The following is a 23,434-nucleotide window of genomic DNA, read 5'->3' as shown; positions in this document are numbered from 1 at the left end:
GAGTCTCATTTACTCAGAATTCCCCACCAGTGTCTTCAAGGAGCAGCGAGTACAGGTCCTATGGCTTGTCTGCCATGTCCCTCCTGCTCTGTATTCTCCAAGCTGTCTTTGTGCCTGACCATTAATATTTTTCTGTTTTGCCTGAAGTTTTTTCCTACAAGCTCTTCTTAGTAATAGCTTTACCACTTTATTCACAATATTCCAAGGGGTTGACTTATTTTGCTCGTGGTTGCTTATTCTTATGCAACATTGCTTAATGTTACTTTGGGCAATCGTACGGCGGGAGGAACCCTTTGAGACACTTAGCTAAAAGTAGTGGCAGCTGTGTCTTTTGTAAGAAATGAACTTGAACTTCTGGGGAGAATTCTGTTGGTTTGTCTTCACTGTGCACTTTCCTGCCCTCCAGAACCCTGTGATGAGGACACAGGCTATCGCATCAGGGTGCTCAGCGGCCTGCCTGCTACATAGGTGATTTCACTTGGTTTAAGAGACCATCCAGATTCCGCCATAACAACAATTAGAATATAATGTCTGATTCTGAATAATAGTAGGAGAAAGGATGGCTAACTCAGGAAGTTCACTGTGGGAGGTACCAAGATGACCCTCTGTGTGTGCGTCACTTCCTTCAGGTCTCACAGACCTTTAGGTAGATACTTTTATTTCCTGGCTTTACTGATAAGGAAACTGAAGTTGTCATTTGCTGGTTGGTGACACAGCTGGTAAGTGGCTGAGCCAGGATTCAAACCCAGAGTGCTGACAACAAAGCTCTTAACCAAGAGTGTGCAGCACTTTACAGTATATTTTAGAGCCAGGAAAAGAGGGAAGGAAAAAAGGATAAAGACCCCAGATGTCCACGGGCTGCACTTGGGCCAGTGGAGGGAGGCTTCTGCCTGTCCTTTTTAAATTTGAGCTCTGGTCCTTCAGCAGCAAAGTGCTAACATTCATCAGCCTACAGTGCTTCCAGTTCAAGCAACAGCCCCTGACAGGCTGCCCAGGAGAAAAAGCTGTACGTTTGCTATTTTAATTTTCACTCAGTAGAATCAGGTTCATGTAAACACAGCATGCATGAGCTCTCCACATATGGGCCGATTACCACGAGGCTCTGCTAGTTGCTTGTCATTCTGCATGTTAACTTATCCAAAGGGCCACTGCCACTGTCTTCTGCCCCGCCTTCAGGAGGTCTGCTCAAGTGTGCCAGTCGCTCAGTCGTGTCCGAAGCTTTTTTTGACCCTATGAACTGTAGTCCACTAGGCTCCTCTGTCCGTGAAATTCTCCAGTCAAGAATACTGGAGTGGGTTGCCATTCCCTTCTCCAGGGGATCTTCCCTACCCAGGGATTGAACCCAGGTCTCCCCCATTGCAGACAGATTCTTTGCCATCTGAGTCACCAAGGAAGTCTCAGGAGACCTAATCATAAGCAATTGCTTTACTGTGTAATCAAAATACTGATATTGCATTCTTATCTTTAATCCTTTGGTTGGTAATAACATTCTGTCACTTCCAAACTCTTAACAATCAATTACCTTATTTTGGCATTCAGTCCAATCACTTCATGGCAAATAGATGGGGAAACAGTGGAAACAGTGACAGACTGTTTTGGGGGGCTCCAAAATCAATGCAGATGGTGACTGCAGCCATGAAATTAAAAGATGCTTGCTCCTTGGAAGAAAAGTTATGACCAACCTAGACAGCATATTAAAAAGCAGAGACATTACTTTGCCGACAAAAGTCCATCTAGTCAAAGCTATGGTTTTTCCAGTAGTCATGTATGTATGGATATGAGAGTTGGACTATAAACAAAACTGAGCACCAAAGAATTGATGCTTTTTGAACTGTGGTGTTGCAGAAGACTCTTGAGAGTCCCTTGGATTGCAAGAAGATCCAACCTGTCAATCCTCAAGGAAATCAGTCCTGAATATTCATTGGAAGGACTGATGCTGAAGCTGAAACTCCAATACTTTGGCCACCTGATGGGAAGAACTGACTCATTGGAAAAGACCCTGTTGCTGGGAAAGATTGAAGGCAGGAGGAGAAGGGGATGACAGAGGATGAGATGGTTGGATGGCATCACCGACTTGATGGACGTGAGTTCGAGTAAGCTGTGTGAGTTGGTGATGGACAGGGAAGCCTGGCATGCTGCAGTCCATGGGGTTGCAAAGAGTCAGACATGACTGAGTGATTAAACTGACTGACCACTGACTTTAGTTAAGATTTTCTAAGAGCAGAGATAAAGTTGGAGATAACAACTAATGGGCATGTGGTTTAAAGAAGTTTCTGCTTTTCTAAACACATACCTCTTCTAGGGTAAGGAATTCAGGAAAAAATGTTTTCATAAAAGCTTTCCAGAAGGCAATAAAGGGCTTTGATTCATATCACTAGTGTTTTCATTGCAAGATTTGGACTTTCTGTCTTTAATTCAAAAGATAATAATGGAATAATTGGAACCATTTTGGAGTATTGGCTATAATCATATCTTTTTTAATGTCTCATAATACAGGGTAATATTTATTAATAATCTAAATTGCTTCCCATGTGGCACAGTGGTAGAGAACTTGCCCGCCAATATAGGAGACATGGGTTCAGTCCCTGGGTTGGGAAGATCCCCTGGAGAAGAAAATGGAAATCCACTCCAGTATTCTTGCCTGGGAAATCCCGTGGAGAGAGACACCTAGCGGGCTACAGTCCATGGGGTCAGAAAGAATAGGATATGATTAAGCAACATGAGGACTTGCACTTAACAAAAGAAAGACTCTGTGTATAAGACTGTGAGAATGGACAAAAATGTGAAGGACATGTATGCTTTCAATTTAAGAGTGGATAGAATTGTGTCCACCACCCTCCCCCTCTTCAGCTTCGAGAAGAACAGTTTGCATTTTTTCATGGTTTCCTCCCAACACGCATGGTAAAGGCTGAGAATAGCAATCGGGCAGCGGTGGGCAGGCAGCCCAGAGGGAGACAGAAACTGATGGAGGCAGAATGGGAGATGGAGTGAGGACTCAGAGGTCCTCCACGGGGGTCTTCCGCTCTCAGTAACCTGGGGAACCACCATCCCATAGTCTCATAATCAGGGACTCATCCTGACATCGTGAGGTACCCTGGGTTTCTTTGGTTCCGTAGCCTTGCGGCTTTTGCGTAGCGCTTCATTTATCCTCGGTGATTCACCCAACTTGAGCAACTGGGAAGCAGAGACACAAAAGTTTACTTCTCAGAAGCCGGCTCTGCTTATAATAGAACTGTATTTATGAATCATCTGTATTAGTATTAAAAGAAAGCAGAGTGGAGGCCGCCTCGGGGTTCTGCCTTGATTCACTTGAGTTTAAATCATGAAAGGACTAGTAACTGGGACAGTGCCCGAGAGGGAACTTGAAAGAAGGAATCAAGCTCAGAAGTTCTGTGTTTATAAACAGATGTTACAGCATTGCTCAACAAAGGAAAAATGTTTGCCTAGCTGTACTGTTTTTGGTATGCTCTTAAGTTCAAAAAGGAAAATAAATTAAAAAAAAAAAAACAGTTTAGGGCATTAGCTTGGAAACTCAGCACTCAGAGCATGTTTGAAAAGCAGCCTGACACAATGAACTTATGGCTTTACTTGCACACAATTGGCTGCCCCAGATAAAATTGTAAGAAGGTGGTCTGGCCAGACCTTACCAGGCTCAGATTCTGGTAAACAGAGACATCAAGTTGAATACTTTGGGTGAAACCTCAAAAGTAAGGTCAGAATGATTCCTTTTTAAAAAAGAAAAGGATACAAATCCTCATATAATCCTTCTACCATTCATTTGAAAAATGAGGCTTTCTTAATTTAGATAATCTTGCTTCTGATGAACAAAATCTTGCTTATATCTTGATTACTGTTTTGTTGTAAACTCCCGTTGAGCTTTGCTCCTCTTATTTTACTTAGTGATATTGTATTTGAAAATCACATTTTAGTTTCATTTTAATCAGATGGTTTGTTTCTCTGATCTTCAGTTGTGTGAAAGTGTTAGTTGCTCAGTCATGTTGGACTCTTTGCGACCCCACAGACTGTAACCCACCAGGCTCATCTGTTCATGGGGATCCTCCAGGCAAGAATACCAAAGTGGTTGCCATTCCCTTCTCCAGGGGAAGTCCCAACTCAGGAATGGAACCCCATTCTCCCACACTGCAGGCAGATTCTTTACTGTCTGAGCCACCAGGGAAGCCCATATTTAAGGAACCATTGCCAAATCCAAGGTCACGAAGATTTTACCCTATGTTTTCTCATTTTTAAGGTAGAGTTTAGAATGTCCATACTGATTTAGGTACATTTAAGAGAAGACGACTCTGGAGAGTCCCTGGGACTGCAAGGAGATCAAACCAGTCAGTCCTAAAAGGAATCAACCCTGAACATTCATTGGAAGGACTGAGGTGCTGAAGCTGAGGTGCTAATATTTTGGCCACCGATACAAAGAGCCAGCTTATCAGAAAAGACCTGATGCTGGGAAAGACTGAAGGCAAAAGGAGAAAGAGCCGGCAGAGGATGAGATGGTTGGATAGCATCACTGACTCAGTGGGACATGAACTTAAGTCAACTCCAGGAGATAGTGGAGGACAAGGAAGCCTGGTGTGCTGCAGTCCATGGGGTTGCAGAGTCAGACACGACTTAGCGGCTGAAGAACAACAACAAGAGGAAATCATATCTTACGTAATTCTGAAAGTTGCCTGTCTTCATCTTGTACATGCCACTCTAGCACATTTGGTATTGGTATACATCATGCTCTTCAAGCCAGTCAAACTTGGGATCCCCAACATTTCTGTGTCAGTAATGTAAGGTGTGAAACTAGCAGATTCAGTAATGACCTGCTTCATCCTCACCGCACTGGGCGTCTAGATGCCATTCGGGTTGGGTTTACAGGATGGGGAGCAGCGATGATTCCTGGCCTGAGTCTCCTAACAGCAGAGATGCAGAAGGGAGGAGAAGATCCCCAGGAGACCGGCTGTTGACTGCAGACCGCTGCCACTGGCCTCGGGGTGGTGGTGGAGGAACTGGGGGCAGCTGTGGTGTCCTGGGAGGAGGACCTGAGAGTTCTCAGAGTTGTCTGATTAGAACAAATCTGCCTGGGTGGGAGCAACACCTGCAGCAGCAGCCCAGTCCAAGCCTGCCCACCACCACTCTGCCCACACCTGCCCCAAAGGCACATGGCACGTCTTGCTGGGTGTGCGGAGAACCGCTGGCTCAGGGCAGGCGCTGGCAAGGATGCCTACTAGTGTGTTGAGCGCTTGTATTATAAAAGGACGTTGGGTTTTGTCAAGTGCTTTTTAAGTACTGTTGTTCCCCTGTGGGCCCATTGTTGTTTAGCCGCTCAGTCGTGTCTGACTCTTTGTGACACCATAGACTGTAGCCCGCCGGGCTCCTCTGTCCATGGGATTCTCCAGGCAAGAATCCTGGAGTGGGTTGCCATTTCCTCCTCCAGGGGATCTCCTCGACCCAGGGATTGAGCCCAAGTCTTCTTGCACAGGTGGATTCTTTACCTTCTGAGCCACCAGGGAAGCCCCTTTCTAAGCATAATTGAGGCAATTAGTGTGGGGTTTTTGTCCCTTTCATTTTTTCTTGTCATGGGTTGCATTGATTCTGGTGTGATGATACATCATCATTGCCTTCCTGGAATGAATCCCACTTGGCTGTGATGTATAATCCTTGAATATGCACTGACTTTTATAAGGTATGTTTTGTTGAGGGTTTTTAAATCTGTACTTGTCAGAAATCTTGATCTGTAGTTTTCTCCCCTTATAGTGCCTTTTTCTGGCTTTGGTATCAGGGTAATATTAGCCTCATAGAATGAGTTAGGATGGATTCTTTCCTCTTCATTTTTTGCAAGAGTTTGAGAAGGATTGGTGTTAATTTTTCTTTAAATATTTGGCAGAATTCACATGAAGGCATCTGGTTCTGGGCTTCCCTTTGTCAGGAGGTTTTTAATGACTGAGTCCATCTCTTTGTTGTGGTCTATTTTGATTTTCTATCTCTTCTATGTCAGTTTCATTGGCTTGTGTATTTCTAAGAATGTCTTTTTTACCTAGTTATCCAATTTGTGGTACCTTTGTTCATGGTGTTCTCTTATAACCTTTTTATTTCTGTAAAGTCCAGAGCAATGTCTGCGCCTTCCTTTCTGATTTTACTTACTTGAGTCTTCTCCCTTTTCTCCTTTGTCAATCTAAGTTTCGTCAATTTTGTTGATCTTTTCAAAGAACCAGCTTTCGGTTTTATTGCTTCTCTCTGTTGTTTTTCTCTATTTATCTGTCTCTGTGCTAGTCTTTATCATTTCCTTCCATCTGCTAGCTTTTGGTTTAGTTTACCCTTATTTTTCTAATGTAATCAAGTTAAACATTAGGTTGTCGATTTTAGATCTTTTTTAGTATAGACATTTACTGCTATAAGTTTCCCTCTAAGCGCTGCTCTTGCTGTATCCCATAAGTTTTTATATTTTTTTATTCTCATTCATTTCAAAGTGTTTTCTAATTTCCTTTGTGATTTCTTCTTTGACCCATTGGTTATATAAGAGTAGATTATTTATCTTCTGCATATCTTTGAACTTCCCAGTTTTCCTTCTGTTACTGATTTCTAGTTTAATTCATCTGTGGTTGGAAAAGAGACTTTGTATGATTTGAGTCTTTTTAAAGAAGAATATACATTCTGCAGTTGTTGAGTACTTCCTATTATTCTTAGAATAGAACGCAAGCTCCTCACTATGGTTTAAATTCCTACAAGTACCGATCCTGACTAGCTCCTCTGGCACTGTCTCCCTCCACTCTTCTCTTGGTTTGCTCAGGAATTGTTGTGTTTCTTCCCCCCTGATTTATTAACGTGATGCTCTAGTGTAATAACATTAAGTATGTGAGTGACTGATTAACATAATGCTTTAGTGAAAGCACACTAATGTATACCTTTTGATAGCATGTGGAGCCATTGTGTGTATCTTTGTGAAACGTTTGAAAGCGTATGGAGAAAGACTGAACATGAATGTTCACAGCAACATTGTTCACAATAGCCAAAAGGTGGAGACAACTCAGATGTCCACCCTCTGATGAACAAATAAACAAAACATGGTCCACTCATCCAATGGAATGTTATTCAGTCATAAAAAGGAATGAAGTTCTGTTGCATGCTGACATAGATGACCTCGAAAACTTTCTGCTAAGTCAAAGAAGACAGACACAGAAAGTCCTGTAATATTTTATGGTTCCTTTTGCAGGAAATATCCAGAATAGGCAAATTCAGACACAAAGCAAATTAGTGCTTACCAGGATGTGGTGGTGGAGAAATAGGGGATGTGGTGTGACTACTTCATGGGTTGGGGGTTTCCACTCTAGTGGTGGTGGTTATATAACATTGTGAATGTGCTCAGTGTCACTAAGGGTAAATTTTATGTTATCTATCAGTTCAGTCAGTTCAGTTGCTCGGTCGTGTCCGACTCTTTGCAGCCCCATGAATTGCAGCACGCCGGGCCTCCCTGTCCATCACCAACTCCCGGAGTTCACTCAGACTCGCGTCCATCGAGTCAGTGATGCCATCCAGCCATCTCATCCTCAGTCGTCCCCTTCTCCTCCTGCCCTCAATCCCTCCCAGCATGAGTCTTTTCCAGTGAGTCAGCTCTTCTCATGAGGTGGCCAAAGTACTGGAGTTTCAGCTTTAGCATCATTCCTTCCAAAGAAATCCCAGGGCTGATCTCTTTCAGAATGGACTGTTTGGATCTCCTTGCAGTCCAAGGGACTCTCAAGAGTCTTCTCCAACACCACAGTTCAAAAGCATCAATTGTGTGGCACTCAGCTTTCTTCACAGTCCAACTCTCACATCCATACATGACCACTGGAAAAACCATAGCCTTGACTAGATGAACTGTTGTTGGCAAAATAATGTCTCTGCTTTTGAATATGCTATCTAGGTTGATCATAACTTTTCTTCCAAGGAGTAAGCGTCTTTTAATTTCATGGCTGCAGTCACCATCTGCAGTGATTTTGGAGCCCCAAAATATAAAAGTCTGACACTGTTTCCCCATCTATTTCCCATGAAGTGATGGGACTAGATGCCATGATCTTAGTTTTCTGAATGTTGAGCTTTAAGCCAACTTTTTCACTCTCCTCTTTTACTTTCATCAAGAGGCTTTTTAGTTCCTTTTCACTTTCTGCCATAAGGGTGGTGTCATCTGCATATCTGAAGTTATTGATATTTCTCCCAGCTTGTGCTTCTTCCAGCCCAGCATTTCTCATGATGTACTCTGCATATAAGTTCAATAAGCATGGTGACAATATACAGCCTTGACGTACTCCTTTTCCTATTTGGAACCAGTCTGTTGTTCCATGTCCAGTTCCAACTGTTGCTTCCTGACACGCATATAGGTTTCTCAAGAGGCAGGTCAGGTGGTCTGGTATTCCCATCTCTTTCAGAATTTTCCACAGTGTATTGTGATCCACAGTCAAAGGCTTTGGCATAGTCAATAAAGCAGAAATAGATGGGTTTTTGTAACTCTCTTGCTTTTTTGATGATCCAACGGATGTTGGCAATTTGATCTCTGGTTCCTCTGCCTTTTCTAAAACCAGCTTGAACATTGGAAGTTCACGTATTACTGAAGCCTGGCTTGGATAATTTTGAGCATTACTTTACTAGCGTGTGAGATGAATGCAATTGTACAAAAAAGATCTTCACGACCAAGATAATTACGATGGTGTGATCACTCACCTAGAGCCAGACATCCTGGAATGTGAAGTCAAGTGGGCCTTAGAAAACATCACTACGAGCAAAGCTAGTGGAGGTGATGGAATTCCAGTTGAGCTATTTCAAATCCTGAAAGATGATGCTGTGAAAGTGCTGCACTCAATATGCCAGCAAATTTGGAAAACTCAGCAGTGGCCACAGGACTAGAAAAGGTCAGTTTTCATTCCAATCCCAAAGAAAGGCAATGCCAAAGAATGCTCAAACTACCGCACAATTGCACTCATCTCACATGCTAGTAAAGTAATGTTATGTATATTTCACCACAATGAAAAAATCAATCCAGTGTAAAATCTTTTTTTTTTCCTGTGCAAAAGAAAGCACTCATTTTCAAATAATGTTTATTATCAGTATTGAAAAACAAACCACATTGTTCAAAGACCAAAGTTTAAAATGAAAAATAAGTAAAATAATTAGGACTCACTCTCTTACATGACATTACATCCAGTGTCAGAGAGCTTGGTATAAAGTGGACTTTTAAAAGTCCAGCTGTTTTGTTTATTGGCGGACTGTTCTGTGGTCCATCTGGAATTCATATGTTGAGTGTTACAGTAGATATTTTTGTTTAACCAGTTTGGATGAACAAGATAAAGCTTACACTCCAGGCCTGTATCCTTGCCTCAGTTAAGACTGCAAAATGCCCTTTTTAAGTATATTTTTTAATTAAAGAACATAGCTAGAAATCAATCCATCATGTTTTGGTCTCGTTACACAGTTACTCAACATGAGTGTTTTTGGTGGTGGTGGTGATGAAAGAGCACAGAAAATAATGAATTGATTTGTTGTTTACTTGAAAAAAAATATGAAAGTCAAAGATAAATATGCTACTGAAAATTATTAGAGAATGTCTGTTTATCTTCCAGAACTAATTGTCACTTGAATTACTCATGACAAAACACGGCCATCAGCAAGTGGAAATGCCCACGTGTCCGATTATGGTGGAGCTTCCATGTCACATAGCATGCAACCTGATGTTTTATTTTCTTCTGTGAACTCTCTGATGAAAACACCAGGTGTTAGTGAAATCTTAAACATGGAAGCCCAGACAGAAAGCATAATTAGTTCATATATGACAGTTCATAGCCTTCCCTAGTCTGTTTAATACTCATCTAGTTATACTATATAGACCTTAACAAGAATGTTTAAAAAATAAATTTAAAGAGTCATATGTTATTTTTCACTGTGATAAAACCCAATAGCCTCTTTAATCTTGGGGGTAAGAGAGATTGGACTTGTGAAGCTCTGTTTGTGTTTTAAATTAGGTCAAGTTGCATTGTATATGTTAGCTAATTAACTAGAATTTACTGGTCTGTACAAAATCTGAATAATAGCCCTTCACACTCTTGTTTTGTTTTGTTTTGTTTTCTCTAAACAATACTGTTGGAATGTTGGGAGGAATATAGCATAATTTTTTTTTAAGAACATATATTTTAGAGTTGGACAGATTAGGCCTAAATCTTGATTCAACCACCTGATGGTTAAGTGAAAACCCGTTTCTAGATTTGTAGAGACATCTTCATCTGTAAGACCCTTGCTGTAGAGGATTGTCATGACATTTTGAAGGTGGGCAACATGGGGCCAGTCCTCTGCAGGTATCCATTGTGTGGTCTCTGTGATAACGTTGATGGTAATTTGGATGACTTTCTACCAAAAATATTCAAGGTCTCCTGTTGTTAGCAGATCTCTAAATGATCTCGTCATTTTTTCTATCCCCCTGTGTGGTTTTAGGGAGTGCTCAAATTGTTTAGTCGTGTCTGACTCTGGGCTTCCCAGGTGGCGCCAGTAGTAAGAAACCTGCCTGCCAGTGCAGGAGACGTTAGAGATGAGGGTTCGATCCCTGATTTGGGAAGATCCCCTGGAGGAGGGCACGGAAACCCACTCCAGTATTCTTGCCTGGAGAATCCCGTGGACAGAGGAGCCTGGCTGACTTTTCTGGCTTCTTTGGTTAATTCACAATGGGCATGAGTTTGAGCAAACTCCGGGAGATAGTGGAGGACTGGGAGGCCCGGTGCACTGCAGTCCATGGGGTCACAGAGTCGGACACGACTTAGTGACTGAACAATAACTGGACAGGTGGTGCCCCAGAGAGAATCTGAAGGCCAGGGTCTAGTTCTTAAGCTGTCTCATTCTGATGACAGATTGGCCAAAGCCTAGTGTTGACTGGAGGTTGGTTACTTGATGGAAAATTTAAGCTACAGGGCCCAGTCTCACTCTGAAGTACACCATTTTCTCACAAACATGAATCAACCTCACGGTTTGGTTGCAATAAGCAATACTCAAGTTTCCCAAGTTACTTACCATTCATTGAAGCCCACACTTTTACTTGCGTTAGACATAAATTTCTATTCATGTGTTTATTTGTCACTGTTTACACAGCTGTGTTTGTTTATGTTCATACATCCTCCCGTGGATTTTCCCACTTATAGAGGCTGTTTCGGATTTAGGTTTCATCTCTATCAGGTCCGAGGTATGATCTTTGTAATTTGCTGTGTGGTGAACATCTAATGCGTGCTGTTTGATTATGACATTATGTCTGCATAACTAGAAGCAATATTTTTATGAGTATTAAACATGTTTACCAACAAATATCCTGTAAAAGGTATGATTGGATTATAATTCTTATTCATCCAGGTCCGAGCCATATGGTATTTGTGCCTTTCCCAGGAACAATGAGAAACGTGTATCAGGGTGGCCCAGAGTCATGGAGCCCGGATACACCAGGACTCAACATTCCCAGTGACCGTTCTTGTTCTTGTTCTGGCTGTCGTGTTTTTATGGTTCAGTAACTCGACCCTGATGTTTCTCTGTGGCTCTGGCCTCGGGGGTCGTGGCCAGAGGAAACCTGGCCACAGTGGAGACTTTAGGGGTTAGGATGGGGTGCTCCTGTGTGGCCGGGGACAGGGCGAAAGCCCCAGGTGTTCCAGGTGGGCTCTAGTGCCTCGCAGCTCAGATGCTGGTAGCAGCCTGGCGTCTCTACAGCTGCCGAGTCCATCACGGTCAGCGGCAGTCGTGCGGGCGAACGGGCCCTCCAAACGGGCTCCGTCCAGACGGAGATGTGTTGCCAGTGTGAGGTCATGGTGGTGTTAGGTTTTTTTTTCTCCAAACCGTAGGTGTTGTTCAGTACTGTAACAGCAACAGTGTTAAAATAGAGTAACAATAAGAACGTTCACTGTCTCAGAATGTGGGGGCCCACGATGAGGTTGTAAATAATCCAGTTCCTTGTTTGCCCCAAAAGTTGCCTTCCAGAGCACACCTCAGTTCAGCCTGCTTAAAACTGATTCCAATTTGCAGAATATTAAATGCTTGCTCTGTGCCCTACGCTGCTGGGTGCCGGGGAGACAGAACACGGTGACAGACCCCCATCTGGCAGACGGTCTGGTCCGGTGGGCCTGAGGACGTGTGTGTCGGGGTGGCACGTGGTTGCTGCTGTGGAAACAAAGGAGAGCTGCAGGTGGAAGTGCGATATTCCAGCCATGTCCCGGGTGGAGGGAGTGTGTGAGCCGCCTTGCACACCTTCCCTCCTCACCCCGATGTCGCACGAAGGCCTCTGCAGGGGACCCCGCGTGCAGTGTGCGTGTCCGAGTCTCCTGGGTGGTGGTGATGTTAGAATTCTGTCCCCGTGGTTTTCAGGTACCAGCAAGGTCAACCTGGTGAGGATCCCGTCCACGGCCTCCAGCCCGCGGGACACGGCCCTGGCGGCCGTCATCTGCAGCGCCCTGGCCACCGTGCTGCTGGCCCTGCTCGTCCTCTGCGTCATCTACTGTAAGCGGCAGTTCGTGGAGAAGAAGCCGAGCTGTGAGTCCTGAGCACTTGCTGTGTCTTGGCATCCTGCCCAAGGGTGTTGATCATCATCACTGTCCTCTGAGTGTCCAGCGAGGACCTGAGAGGAGCGTCAGGCTGCGGCCACGGGGACAGAGAGCATGTGCAACTAGGCCTCCCAGGGGAGGCGCCGAGGGTGCGGCCGAGGGGCGGCATCACTTCACCGGGGCCTGAGGAGGCAGGGCCACCCCCACCCTCCACAGAAACACAGTGCGTTCTAAGTTCTGGCAACACAAGGACCCCCCATCTCGAGCTTTCTTGACCGATTGTTTTGTTTCTCTGCCTTTTCGTAAGAAGTATTTTTAAATGTGAACCGCAGCTGTCCTTTCCTCCCAAACTGCAGAAGCCGGGGTGGTTCTGGTCGCACTGTGGTGTTCCTGGGCTTCCCCTGGGGAACTTGCCTCGCTGACCGGGTTCTCGGCCTCCACAGGGTCCCTGAGGGCCCAGGACCTGCGGTGCAACAGCTCTGAGCTGTCCTGTTTCGACAGACCCCGGCCCGGCGCCCCTGCGCCCCGCGCCTGCTGTCAGTGCCTGCGGGACTCGGCCCAGGCCCGCGGTAAGTTCAGAGCTTGGGGTCCACTAGGAACGCAGGCCCCGAGGCTGCAAAGAGCGCTCCTGCTCTGTTTCCCAGTTAAAGCTAATTGAGTTCAGTCATTCTCCCTCATCCCCAGAGGTTTGGGGTGTTGTGCCTCTTTTAAGTATTAACATCAAATAGAAAAGAAGCATCTCATTAAAATTCTAGGATTTCTCAGTAACTTTTAAAACAAGTTCGCCTTCATTTCGGTGTCAATTGATTTAAAGTAACGTGAACCTTTTGTAGAGTAGGGTTGTCTGTCTCCTTTCTTGTCTGGTGGGTTCAAAGTGAAGCTGCACATGGCTGTCTTAGTGTCTTTCTGGGTTTCTTTTCCTTTTAACTAGTTTATTTATTTATTTTTGGCTGTGCTGGGTCTTGGTTGCTGCGTGGGCTTTTCCCTGGTTGTGGCAAGCGAGGGTTACTCTCTTTGTGGTGTGAGGGCTTCTCATTGCAGTGGCTTCCTCTTGTTATGAAGCAACGACACTAGGGCTCATGGGCTTCAGAAGTTGGGGCCCCCAGGCTCTAGAGCACAAGCTTAGTAGTTGGGGCGCACGGGCTTAGTTGCTCTGTGGCATGTGGGATCTTCCCAGACCAGGGATCAAACCCATCTCTCCTGCATTGACAGGCAATTCTTTACCACTGACCCACCAGGGAAGCCCTGGATGTCTTACAGAAGAGGGAGGAGGGAGACCTGTGACAGGGTTTTCCACAAACCAGTGTTGCGTCTGGGATAATTGACAGAGATGGAAGTTCAGGGAAGTCCAGGCAGACCCCGGAGAAACTGGGGTTCGGTTCCAGACCATTGCAATAAGGAGAATATTGCAATAAAGTGAGTCACGGGACATTCTGGGTTCCCCGGTGCATATAACATTATCTTTATGCTATATGGTAGTATATTAAGTGTGCAATAGCATCGTGTCCTAAAAAATAACATATAAACCTTAATTTAAAAATAATTTATTGCTGAAAAATGCTAACCATCATCTGAGCCTTCAGTGAGTCATACTACAATAGTCACATCAAGGTCCCCTGAGCACAGACCATCATAACAAATATAATAATAATGAAAAAGATCGAAATACTGTGAGAATTACCAAAATGGGACACAGAGACACAGAGTGAGCAGACGCTGGAGGAAAAATAGTGCCCCTAGATTGTGAGACACGGGGCTGCCAATGACCTGCACTTTGGGAAAAAGCAATAATTGTCAGGCACGATACAGCCAGGTCTGCCTGTAATTCAGGTGGACTAAGGTTTCTAACATGGGCAAAGGTCAGCAAAGGAATACTAACTTATGCTTAACTTCTTGCCCCACCCCCACGACCTCACCTCCTCTGCAGGGCATAATCAGGGTGGCCGCAGCCCTTCCAGAAGCCTGCCCTCTGCCCACTCCATCCTCACCTGTGTGTCCCCCGCACCTGTGGACACGGCACCTAGCAGTGTGTCGTCTCCTGTAACCATCCATGAGGTTCAGTGTTTCCCAATTCAGTGTCTGGCCCTCTCAGAACTGTCCGATCTTTCATTTCAAGACATCGAAGGGTTCAGCTTTTCAGTCTAACATTTGATATGGGAAATAAGGCATTTTTAAGCACAGTTCTATCTCCGCTGACCATTACTATCTGCATTTATTAGTTGACTTCCTAGGTAAGCAAAAACTTCCCTTCTTCCCCATTTATTCTTTCCTTTAATTACTGTGGACGCAGTGTCCCTGATAAAGGGGTGACGGTCCTTTTTGATCATTATTTATTTTGAGGCTCAGATTTTCCCAGGTTTGGCCAGAGGGAGTCCCTTCACCCTGCTCAGGCGTCATTTGGACATAGCTTTGTTATCCTTTTAGCTTCTGTCTTATTTTCTGGCTCAGAAAGAAGTTCCAGGCTCATCTTGTATTTTCCAGCTGGAGCGCTAGAACCAGCCATTTCTACAGGGAATGGCGGTGCCTTTCTTTGAATAAAATTGAAATGTCCCACAGTGAGGGTGGCTTGCTGAAATGATTGGCGGTGGATCCAGGCGCGTCCCCACGATCATGGCCTCGTGAGACCAGGACTGCTTCCAGATAGAACCGGCTGCAGGCCAGGCGGCCAGCCCTCTCAGCATGGCTTGTTGCTGCATCTCAGTGGCTAGCTTTCATTTTTAAAAGGGAAATGGTTTCATCATCTTCCTTTCCTTTTGATAAAAGAAAATAATCCATCATGGAATCTTTGGATGTGTGTACGTTTGTGTATTAATATGTGATTTCCTCAAACCTTTCTCTGTATATTTAATATGTATGCGTCTGCATTCGTCAGTATGCTTTACTGTGTTTATGGTTTATAAAATCAGATTTACATATGTCTGGATGCATAGAGAGAGGAGTCTAGAAGGCTATTCAGAAATGTGGACAGTGTTTTGCAGTGTATAGAGTTGGGAAAGATTTATTTTTCAATTTCTGATCTAGTCTCTCTATTTTTAAAGTTTGTCTTCAATGAACGTGTATTGTCTTCATAACCAAAACTAGTATACATACTGCTTCAGTGACCAGAGTAGTTAGTAAAGCTGTATGCACGTAGTCATTTCTTAAGCTACGTTCCTAGCAGTGAAAAGCAGAGTGTGAATATGTGTTGAGTTAAAGGCTGTGGGCATTCGTGTCCTGCCCAGCATCGCCCTGCCTGCTCGCAGAAACACTGTCCTTCCTGCCCTCGTCAGCCATGTATGAAAGACTCATTTCATTTCCCCCCTCTTCGTGCCTTTTCAATATTATTTTCATTGCAGTGAAATTGACGTCACATTAAGTTTACCGTTTTAACCGTTTCCCAGGAAGCAGTTCGGGGACATTAAGCACGTTCACCACCACCATCCCCAGAACGCTGTCCTGACCCCACACAGGAAACCCCCATCTTCCTACCTCCAGCCCCTGGGGACCACCCTCCAGCTGTCCAACTCCAGGTCCTTCATAGCAGTGGTTCATCATTTTTTTAAGAGAAAAGAGAAAAAAATTAAACCTCATGGCCCATCCCCCTCAGAAATCACCCAAAGGGGAACAGCTAAATGTCCAGGTGCAGTGTTGAAGCAAGGTGACAAGCCCTCCGACTCTCCTAGGGCCTGTCCACCTCGTCCCGTCACGCTGCTGCGGTGGGGCCTGCGGCATCAGCCGGGACGCTCCTGGTTGTCGGGGGCACTGCAAGGCTGCCCTTCAGGACAGGTAAGTGGGTGGGTCTTTCTAAAATATTTCTTCATTTAATTGCTTGGCAGCACTGGGTCTTAATTGCAGCACATGGGATCTGATTCCCTGGTCAGGGATCAAACCCGGGCCTCCGGCATTGGGAGCTCGGAGCTCTAGCCAGTAGACCACCAGGGAAGTCCCAAAGTCGTGTTTTTAATCAATATAATTTCATACTCCCTTGTGCAAATATACATCCTACTTATTTTCATTTCATGTAAAACTATGGGAACATCACTTTCTTAGTAGTATTAATGACATTCTAGACATTTAAGAGAGTGGGAACTTTGGAAAGAATTAAGTCTCTCAGGGTTACTTAGAGCCAATGTAACATTCTTTATACTGTATATCCTGCTAATTTTATTTTTGTCTTATATTCATGATTTGTAACACTTTTGTCATCTCTAAGTAATTTTTAGTATGCCACATACCCAGAGAATTTCAGAATAGTAGTCAAACTCAGTGAAGACCTAGGACACTCCATATTTCAGACGTTGGATTAAGTACAAATATAAGGAAATGGCAACCCTCTCCAGTATTCTTGCCTGGAAAACTCCATAGACAGCAGATCCTGGTAGGCTGCACTCCTCAGGGTCACAAAGAATTGGACATGACTGAGCGATCAACACATGTTGATTAGAAGAAGTAGGTATAGAAATTCAATTTTATAGTAAATGGAGTAATTTAACTTATTGTACTGAAGCAAGTTTATAAAAAAGGAAGCACGAGAATTCTGACTTAATAAAATGTTGTTTATTTCACTTTGTTGTTCAGTCGCTCAGTCGTGTCTGACTCTTTGAGACCCCATGGACTACAGCACGCCAGGCTTCCCTGTCCTTCACCATCTCCTGGAGTTTACTCAAACTCATGTCCATTGAGTTGGTGATGCCATCCAACATCTCATCCTCTGTTGTCCCCTTTTCTTCTTGCCCCCAGTTTTTCCCAGCATCAGGGTCTTTTCCAATGAGTTTCTTTCACCTAGAAAACTTGAAAGCATAGCTGGAGTGTTGCTTTATAGGACGTTTTTCTCCCGATAGAGTACTTATACAATTTCGAACATGTGTCCAGAAACACAGGTCCAGCGGGGGAGGCCATACCCACTTTCTTCGGGTCCCTGTCAAGGTCCCTCTGTGGTGAGTTCTCAGACGCCTGGCCTCTGATGCAGAATCCCGGTGGTGGTGACGACGTCTCCTCCTGCGACTCCTGCCCTGAGCTCCCTGGAGAAGACACTCACTCTCTAGACCCAGAGAGCACAAGCTTGGCTTCCCTGGACTCAGACAGCCATCGGGGTCTGGTCGGTGGAGCGGGGCCAGTTCTAGCTCATCCGGAAACCTTTACAGACACTACTGATTTGTCGAGACTCAGCGACATGCTGCCGGAGCTTGTGCGGGCTCGGGTCGTGCTCACTGCTGGAAACCAGCTGGATCAGGGGCGAGGAGATGCCCCACACCTGACCACACAGCCACCCGCCCAGGTGAGGCCGCCCCCAATGGTGAATCTCAGGATGGGTGCAGTACTGACTCAGGAATGCCAAGAGAGAACCAAGCTCTGACCCCAGAAAATGTGGGGGACCCTGGGGAGAAGGTCTTTACATCCTTCATACCTTCTTGTGTGTTATAGGAAAGTATGTTTACATTAAATTTCAGGAGTTGCTTTTTTTTTTTTTTGTACTAACAATCCCACCCCTTTGAAAATAATTTATTTCTCTTTTATTTTCAATGAAACTTTAAATTCCTACCCAGACACTCATTTATATTTTAACCTCTATTTACTCTTTTCCCCCAGCTTTATGGAGATAGAATTGACATATAACATTGTATAAGTTAAAAGCGTGCAGTGTGCTGATTTGATTTATTGCCAAGTACATCCTGGCATGTCCCAGTTGGCTGTTCATGTGGTAAAGAATCCACCAACCGGTGCAGGAGATGTGGGTTTGATCCCTGAGTTAGAAAGATCCCCTGGGAGAGGAAATGGCAACCCATTCCAGTATTGTTGCCTGGAGAGTCCCATGGACAGAGGAGCCTGGACAGCCACAGCCCACAGAGTCAAAAAGAGTTGGACACAACTAAGTAAGCAAGAAATTAAAAAAAAAAAAATATATATATATATATATATCAGATTTCTAACCTGTGATGCATTTGTTCCCCAAAATGTATTTTTACGCAGTAGTCTTCTTGTGGATGGTTTAAGCCCCCCAGAGTCTGACAGTGATAGTTATGGTGGTGGTGGTATAGTCGCTCAGTCGTGTCTGACTCTTGCAACCCCATGGACTGTAGTTCGCCAGGCTCCTCTGTCCATGGGATTCTCCAGGCAAGAATCCTGGAGTGGGTTGCTGTCTCTTTCTCCATGTAGTTATGGTTCAGGATAAAGCAGGTAGGAGTGAGCAGCTTCCTTAGTCTGTGTGACTCAAATTTAGCCAAATTTTCCCTCAACACACCTCTCCAGAAGGGAAGAGGACTAAGATGTTGAGACATCACTTGCAAAGACGTTTGGGGAATGAAATAGCTTGTTCGATTATAGGAAAAGCTTTTGTGGGTGGTGTTTTTTAACAAACATTTTAAATGTCAGCCTGAAATGTGGGAGGAATGGTAGAAAAGAGATGAGATGACCTGGGTTCTAGTTTCTCAATCTATTAAATCCTCTTTTTTTCCTCTCTCTCTCTATTGGCCAACTAAGTATAATTTGCCTTCCATAGTAGCATTTACATGGTTGGTATTATCGTATCAGTTGACCAACTTATTTGACAAAACTATCTTATTATTGAGAGAACCTCAGAAATTTCTATTTCGAGATAATCTGCTTAGACTTGTGAAAAAAAATTTACTGTAGATGTATCTGATATGTCATCAACGCCAAATCAGTAGTAAGTTGATAAAAAGTGACTGCAGAAATGAGGGTTTCACGCACGTATGATAATATGCAGTGACCAGACCTCAGCCCCTCCCAAAGTCGGATCACTGCCCTTTTGTGACAGGGTCACACCTAAAGGCTGCTCCCTGCCAATGATGTTTGCCCTGTGACATGTATGAGTGTTCCATGGAGGTCATTTATGAGAGAAGTCTCCTTCCCAAACTCTTTCTAAGCTTTCTCCAATAGCATCACAGAAGGTATAAAGAATCCTAAAATCTTTGCCCATAGTTGCTTTAAAGAAGTGCGACGCAGAACCAGGCTTGAAATGTTTGACAGGTTGAAAATCAGCAGAAGAACTGCCCATTGATATAGTTTCTTGGGGTTCATTTTCATCTAAGGGCTGTTTGCCCAGATGGAGTGAGTGGGTTGTTAGGAAGTCTTTATTTTTATTCCCAGAGTACGTGGGTGCCTGATATTAGGATGCCGTAACAGGATCTTCCTGTTCATGTGTCGTTGAATTCACGCGCACCGTTAGGAAAAAGTGAAGCGCCGCCCACCTTCACAGTCGCAGTGTAGGGCCCCAGTTCCTCAGGTGCTGTGTTCAGAGCACTCCTTGTGTCACCATTTCAGGGGGACGAAAGGACTTGCTTCTTTCTTCAGTGAAGTGTCCAGCAGAGCCTACATGTGGACTCGCTGCCGTCTGGACTTTCATGGCTTCTGGGGAAAAAGTGAGTCTGAACTGACCTGATGTCATGTAAAGCTTCTGAGCCAGGCCCACCATGAGCCGAAACCTCGAGGAATGGAGCCTCCAAGCTTTGCATCTTTTCCGCACAAGGAGCATCTGAGCGGGAGGCCAACTTCAGAGGCACAGTGGGCCGGGTTTGCAGCCTCCGAGCTTCGGGGTATAACGAGAAGCAGAAACGGTCATGCTTCTTTTCACGGTGGATGTGGTGGTTTGACGAGACTGAAGGCCCAGAGTATAACTTTTCATTCACACTCTCTGGAAATAATTTCGCATCTCCTACTAAAAGTCAATGTCAGATCAGTTACCTAGTTTTTACGTAGGATGGGTTCACAGGTGAGTGTTTCTATGTACTGGAGGTCACCTTTTCATCATCTGAATAATCAGCGTGGGAGGTTAGAATGGACCTCCCATGGCCTGCCTGAGTCTTGGCTCTTCAGATGGTGACCTGGGAATCAGAAGAGATCAAGTCTTACAGAATCGACACTTCTCCATCAGCCACTGTCTCATCAACCCCAGCTGAGTTAGTGACAGGAGGGGCCTAAGTTAGCGAACGTGGTTGGGAAAGGGCTACCCAACCCCTCCCCCGAGTTAAAAGCTCCTTAATCCTCATCCTAGATTAGCAGATTTCCTCGAAAATCCACTGATATGGAAGCATTTGTTACTTCTGTCCCTGGGACTAAGCTCAAAAGATCCAGATTTTCTCTTCTATAGAAAAGCGGTATTTATAATAATCTTTTGTTTGCATCGTGTTTTATAATAAAGGCTCTAGAAATGCCAGCACATGGTGTGTCCATGCTCCTGAAACACGATGCCAGGTGAGTAGTCTTAGGAGACGACTCTGCATATTAGGACCAGGAGAATAAGCACAGCGAGGTGGACAGATTGTAACTGCCGTCGTGTCATCTGATCAGCACGTTACAGGGCTCCCTCCAATCTCCTAAGCTTCGTCAGCACAGCAGTTTCCACTGCAGCCCAGCGACGCTGGATTGAAGAGTCCAGTGCTTCTACAAAGGCGATCCACCCCCGCCACCTTGGTGTTGACGTGCTAGAATTTGCTCTACAGCTAAGACAGAAACCCAGCTCAGTCGTGAACCAGGGGATGGCTCCTTAGCTCTTCATCTCTGCACGCTGGAGAGGATTTATTTGAGCAGGATTTCTTTCTTTTCCTACCACGTTCATAATCAGTCCCGGCTGTTGCCTTTTAAGTGATGTCTATTAGCTTTGTTCCATTTGCCCTTAAAAAAGTCATAAATCTTCAAACACCCATGCTTTAGAGAATGCTCACATATTTTGTTTCTGAGTTGCTCCTCCGAAATCAGCGTCTTCTCCTGACCTTCCATGTGAGCACTGGAGGCAATTGCCAGTGGTCCAGTGGTTAGGATTCAGCACGTTCATCACCAAGGGTCTGGGTTCAATCCCTGGTCAGGGAACTAACATCCCACAAGCCACACGATACGGCCAAAAACAAGAAGTTTGAAGTGAGCATTAGAACTCTGCCTTTCCCAGGACATTGTTACTTCTCTCATAATTACCTGGTGCTTTTCTCTCTTGCATTCATGAGCTCTCACAAGGTGTCCCCCTCATCTTCCTCCATCCACAGCTCAGGCTCCCTGCAAAGACACAAGCTCACCTGGGTTTGGTGTGTTGTGTGTGTGACCTCCGTTCCTTGGACTGAAATAGGAAATTAGAGCGTCTCACGGTAACGCATAGCCTTTCCTGTCTACCCGGTGCCCAGCCAGAGTTAACCGACTTTTTCTGTTCCTTTTTTTTTTTTTTTTTTTTTTAGTCTAAACCAATGATTCTTAAGCTCTGGCATGCACCAGCTCTTCTGAGATGTGCCTTTAGGAAACTCATGCAAAGTATTTAGAATCTGAGCACAAGAGGGCCAGGAAAATGCAGATTTCAGCTTAAGTCACATGTGCTGTAGTCTGCAATCCAATCACTTTTGTTACAACAGGGTGGGCCCGGGCTGCCTTCCTTTTTTCTAACCAGAGTATATCTTCCATATGTAGAGCCCTCATTAATGTCAAAGGCAAGCACTTGGAGGAGAAAGCTAAGATTGATGGAAAAGAGGCTCTGGCTCCAAATCTGGAAACATCACTTTTGAAAAATAGAGATATTGTTGTTGTTGTTTAGTTGCTAAGTCGTGTCTGACTCCTTGTGACCCCATAGACTATAGTCCACCAGGCTTCTCTATCCATGGGGATTCTCCAGGCAAGAATACTGGAGTGGGTTGCTATTTCCTGCTCCAGGGGATCTTCCCAGCCGAAGGATTGAACCTGCGTCTTCTGCATTGGCAGGCAGATTCTTTACGGCTGAGCCACCAGGGAAGCCCAGTAGAGAAAATTAGGGTTACAAATGGATTTTATTTGATACAACATTTGAAAAAATCCTGGGTTATTTTAATCAAGATGAAGACATTGTCCCACCACGTACTATGGGAACAGACAATGATGTTATATCCTGTGCTCTTTGTAAACACTGGAAAGGACAGTCCAGCTGGCATCTCATATCATTGGAATATTGGCAGCACTCAGATAAAATCAGCTGCCGGCATGCCAGGAAATCAGCATCAGGTGATAACAGGACTGGGCGTGCGAATCCTCGCTACTTTCTGCACCACAGAAACTCACCAACAAGGATGAGATGAGGATTGGACAGCAACCACAGAAAGGCATGGATTTTCTGATTTTGTGTATATGGAATATATTTTTCCAATATAGATTTTTCTACTTTAGATAAAGTGTTCATGTTGCTGTTACCTAGGTCAAGCACTGTTGTCTGTGCTAATAAATAAAAAAAAAGAAAAAAAAAATAGAAAAGGAAAAAAATCCCATCATTGCTTTAAGGCAGTTGGCTTGCATCCATTTAGACCTCATCTTGACTATTTTGCATACTGGAATTTATGAATTTGTAAATGTTGGTTTTCTTACACAACTAGTTTTGTAAGACCTTTTTTTATTTGTGAATAAAATTGTTACCTTGTATTCCTGTCAACACATCGGGTGAGAAAATGATGGATGGTGTGAATGCAGCTGTGTTTCCCCTCCTGCTCCCCATGGAGGGTCTCACTAAGATCGTGTCCTCCCCACGACCCCTCTCCGGACCTCTGACCTCTGAGGACTTAGAATCCTCCCCAGTGACCTGGTTACATCTCTCAGGCATGAGGCGGGTCAAGCTACTAAAAAATGTTCTAAGTTATCTGAGAGGCTTTGGTGTGATTTTATCATGATCTCTCTTTTTGGTCCTTCGTTTTGTTACACCAAGTGGGCAGGTCTGAAGAAGAAATTCTCCATTCATCCTCTTTGGAGGTCAGTGGGGCTGGGGGAAGAGGGGCTGCCCTGGGGCAGCAGTGGTCACCTCAGAGCCTCTTTCCTCTTGGTTCCTTCCCTTCTCCTTTCTCAGCCCCCTCTTCCTCCCCTCAGTAAAGCTTTGAAAGTTGCTCCTAGATTTTGAGAGGACTTTAGACTTCCTGAGCAAAACATGGATTATTCACTTTTTAAATTTAATTTTTATCTTAGAGTTG

At 44.6% G+C, this 23,434-nt stretch overlaps 1 protein-coding gene across 2 annotated transcripts in view; it reads left to right on the top strand.

Annotated features, from left to right (window-relative positions):
• The window catches only part of TNFRSF19 (TNF receptor superfamily member 19), a 96,547-nt gene extending 73,652 nt beyond the window's left edge, over nt 1–22,895 (top strand). For both annotated transcript variants that reach the window (XM_069601676.1, XM_069601677.1), the window contains exons 6-10: nt 12,355–12,519; nt 12,974–13,099; nt 16,193–16,295; nt 17,382–17,787; nt 19,794–22,895. In XM_069601676.1, the coding sequence (XP_069457777.1) occupies nt 12,355–12,519; nt 12,974–13,099; nt 16,193–16,295; nt 17,382–17,787; nt 19,794–19,826 (833 nt within the window). In that variant the 3' untranslated portion in view covers nt 19,827–22,895. The remainder of the gene's footprint in view (nt 1–12,354; nt 12,520–12,973; nt 13,100–16,192; nt 16,296–17,381; nt 17,788–19,793) is intronic.
• Nucleotides 22,896–23,434: the final 539 nt, after the last annotated feature.

Source organism: Ovis canadensis, chromosome 10 (assembly GCF_042477335.2).
Source record: "Ovis canadensis isolate MfBH-ARS-UI-01 breed Bighorn chromosome 10, ARS-UI_OviCan_v2, whole genome shotgun sequence".
Taxonomy (NCBI): Eukaryota; Metazoa; Chordata; class Mammalia; order Artiodactyla; family Bovidae; genus Ovis; species Ovis canadensis.
This window is presented reverse-complemented; position numbering and strand designations above follow the sequence as displayed.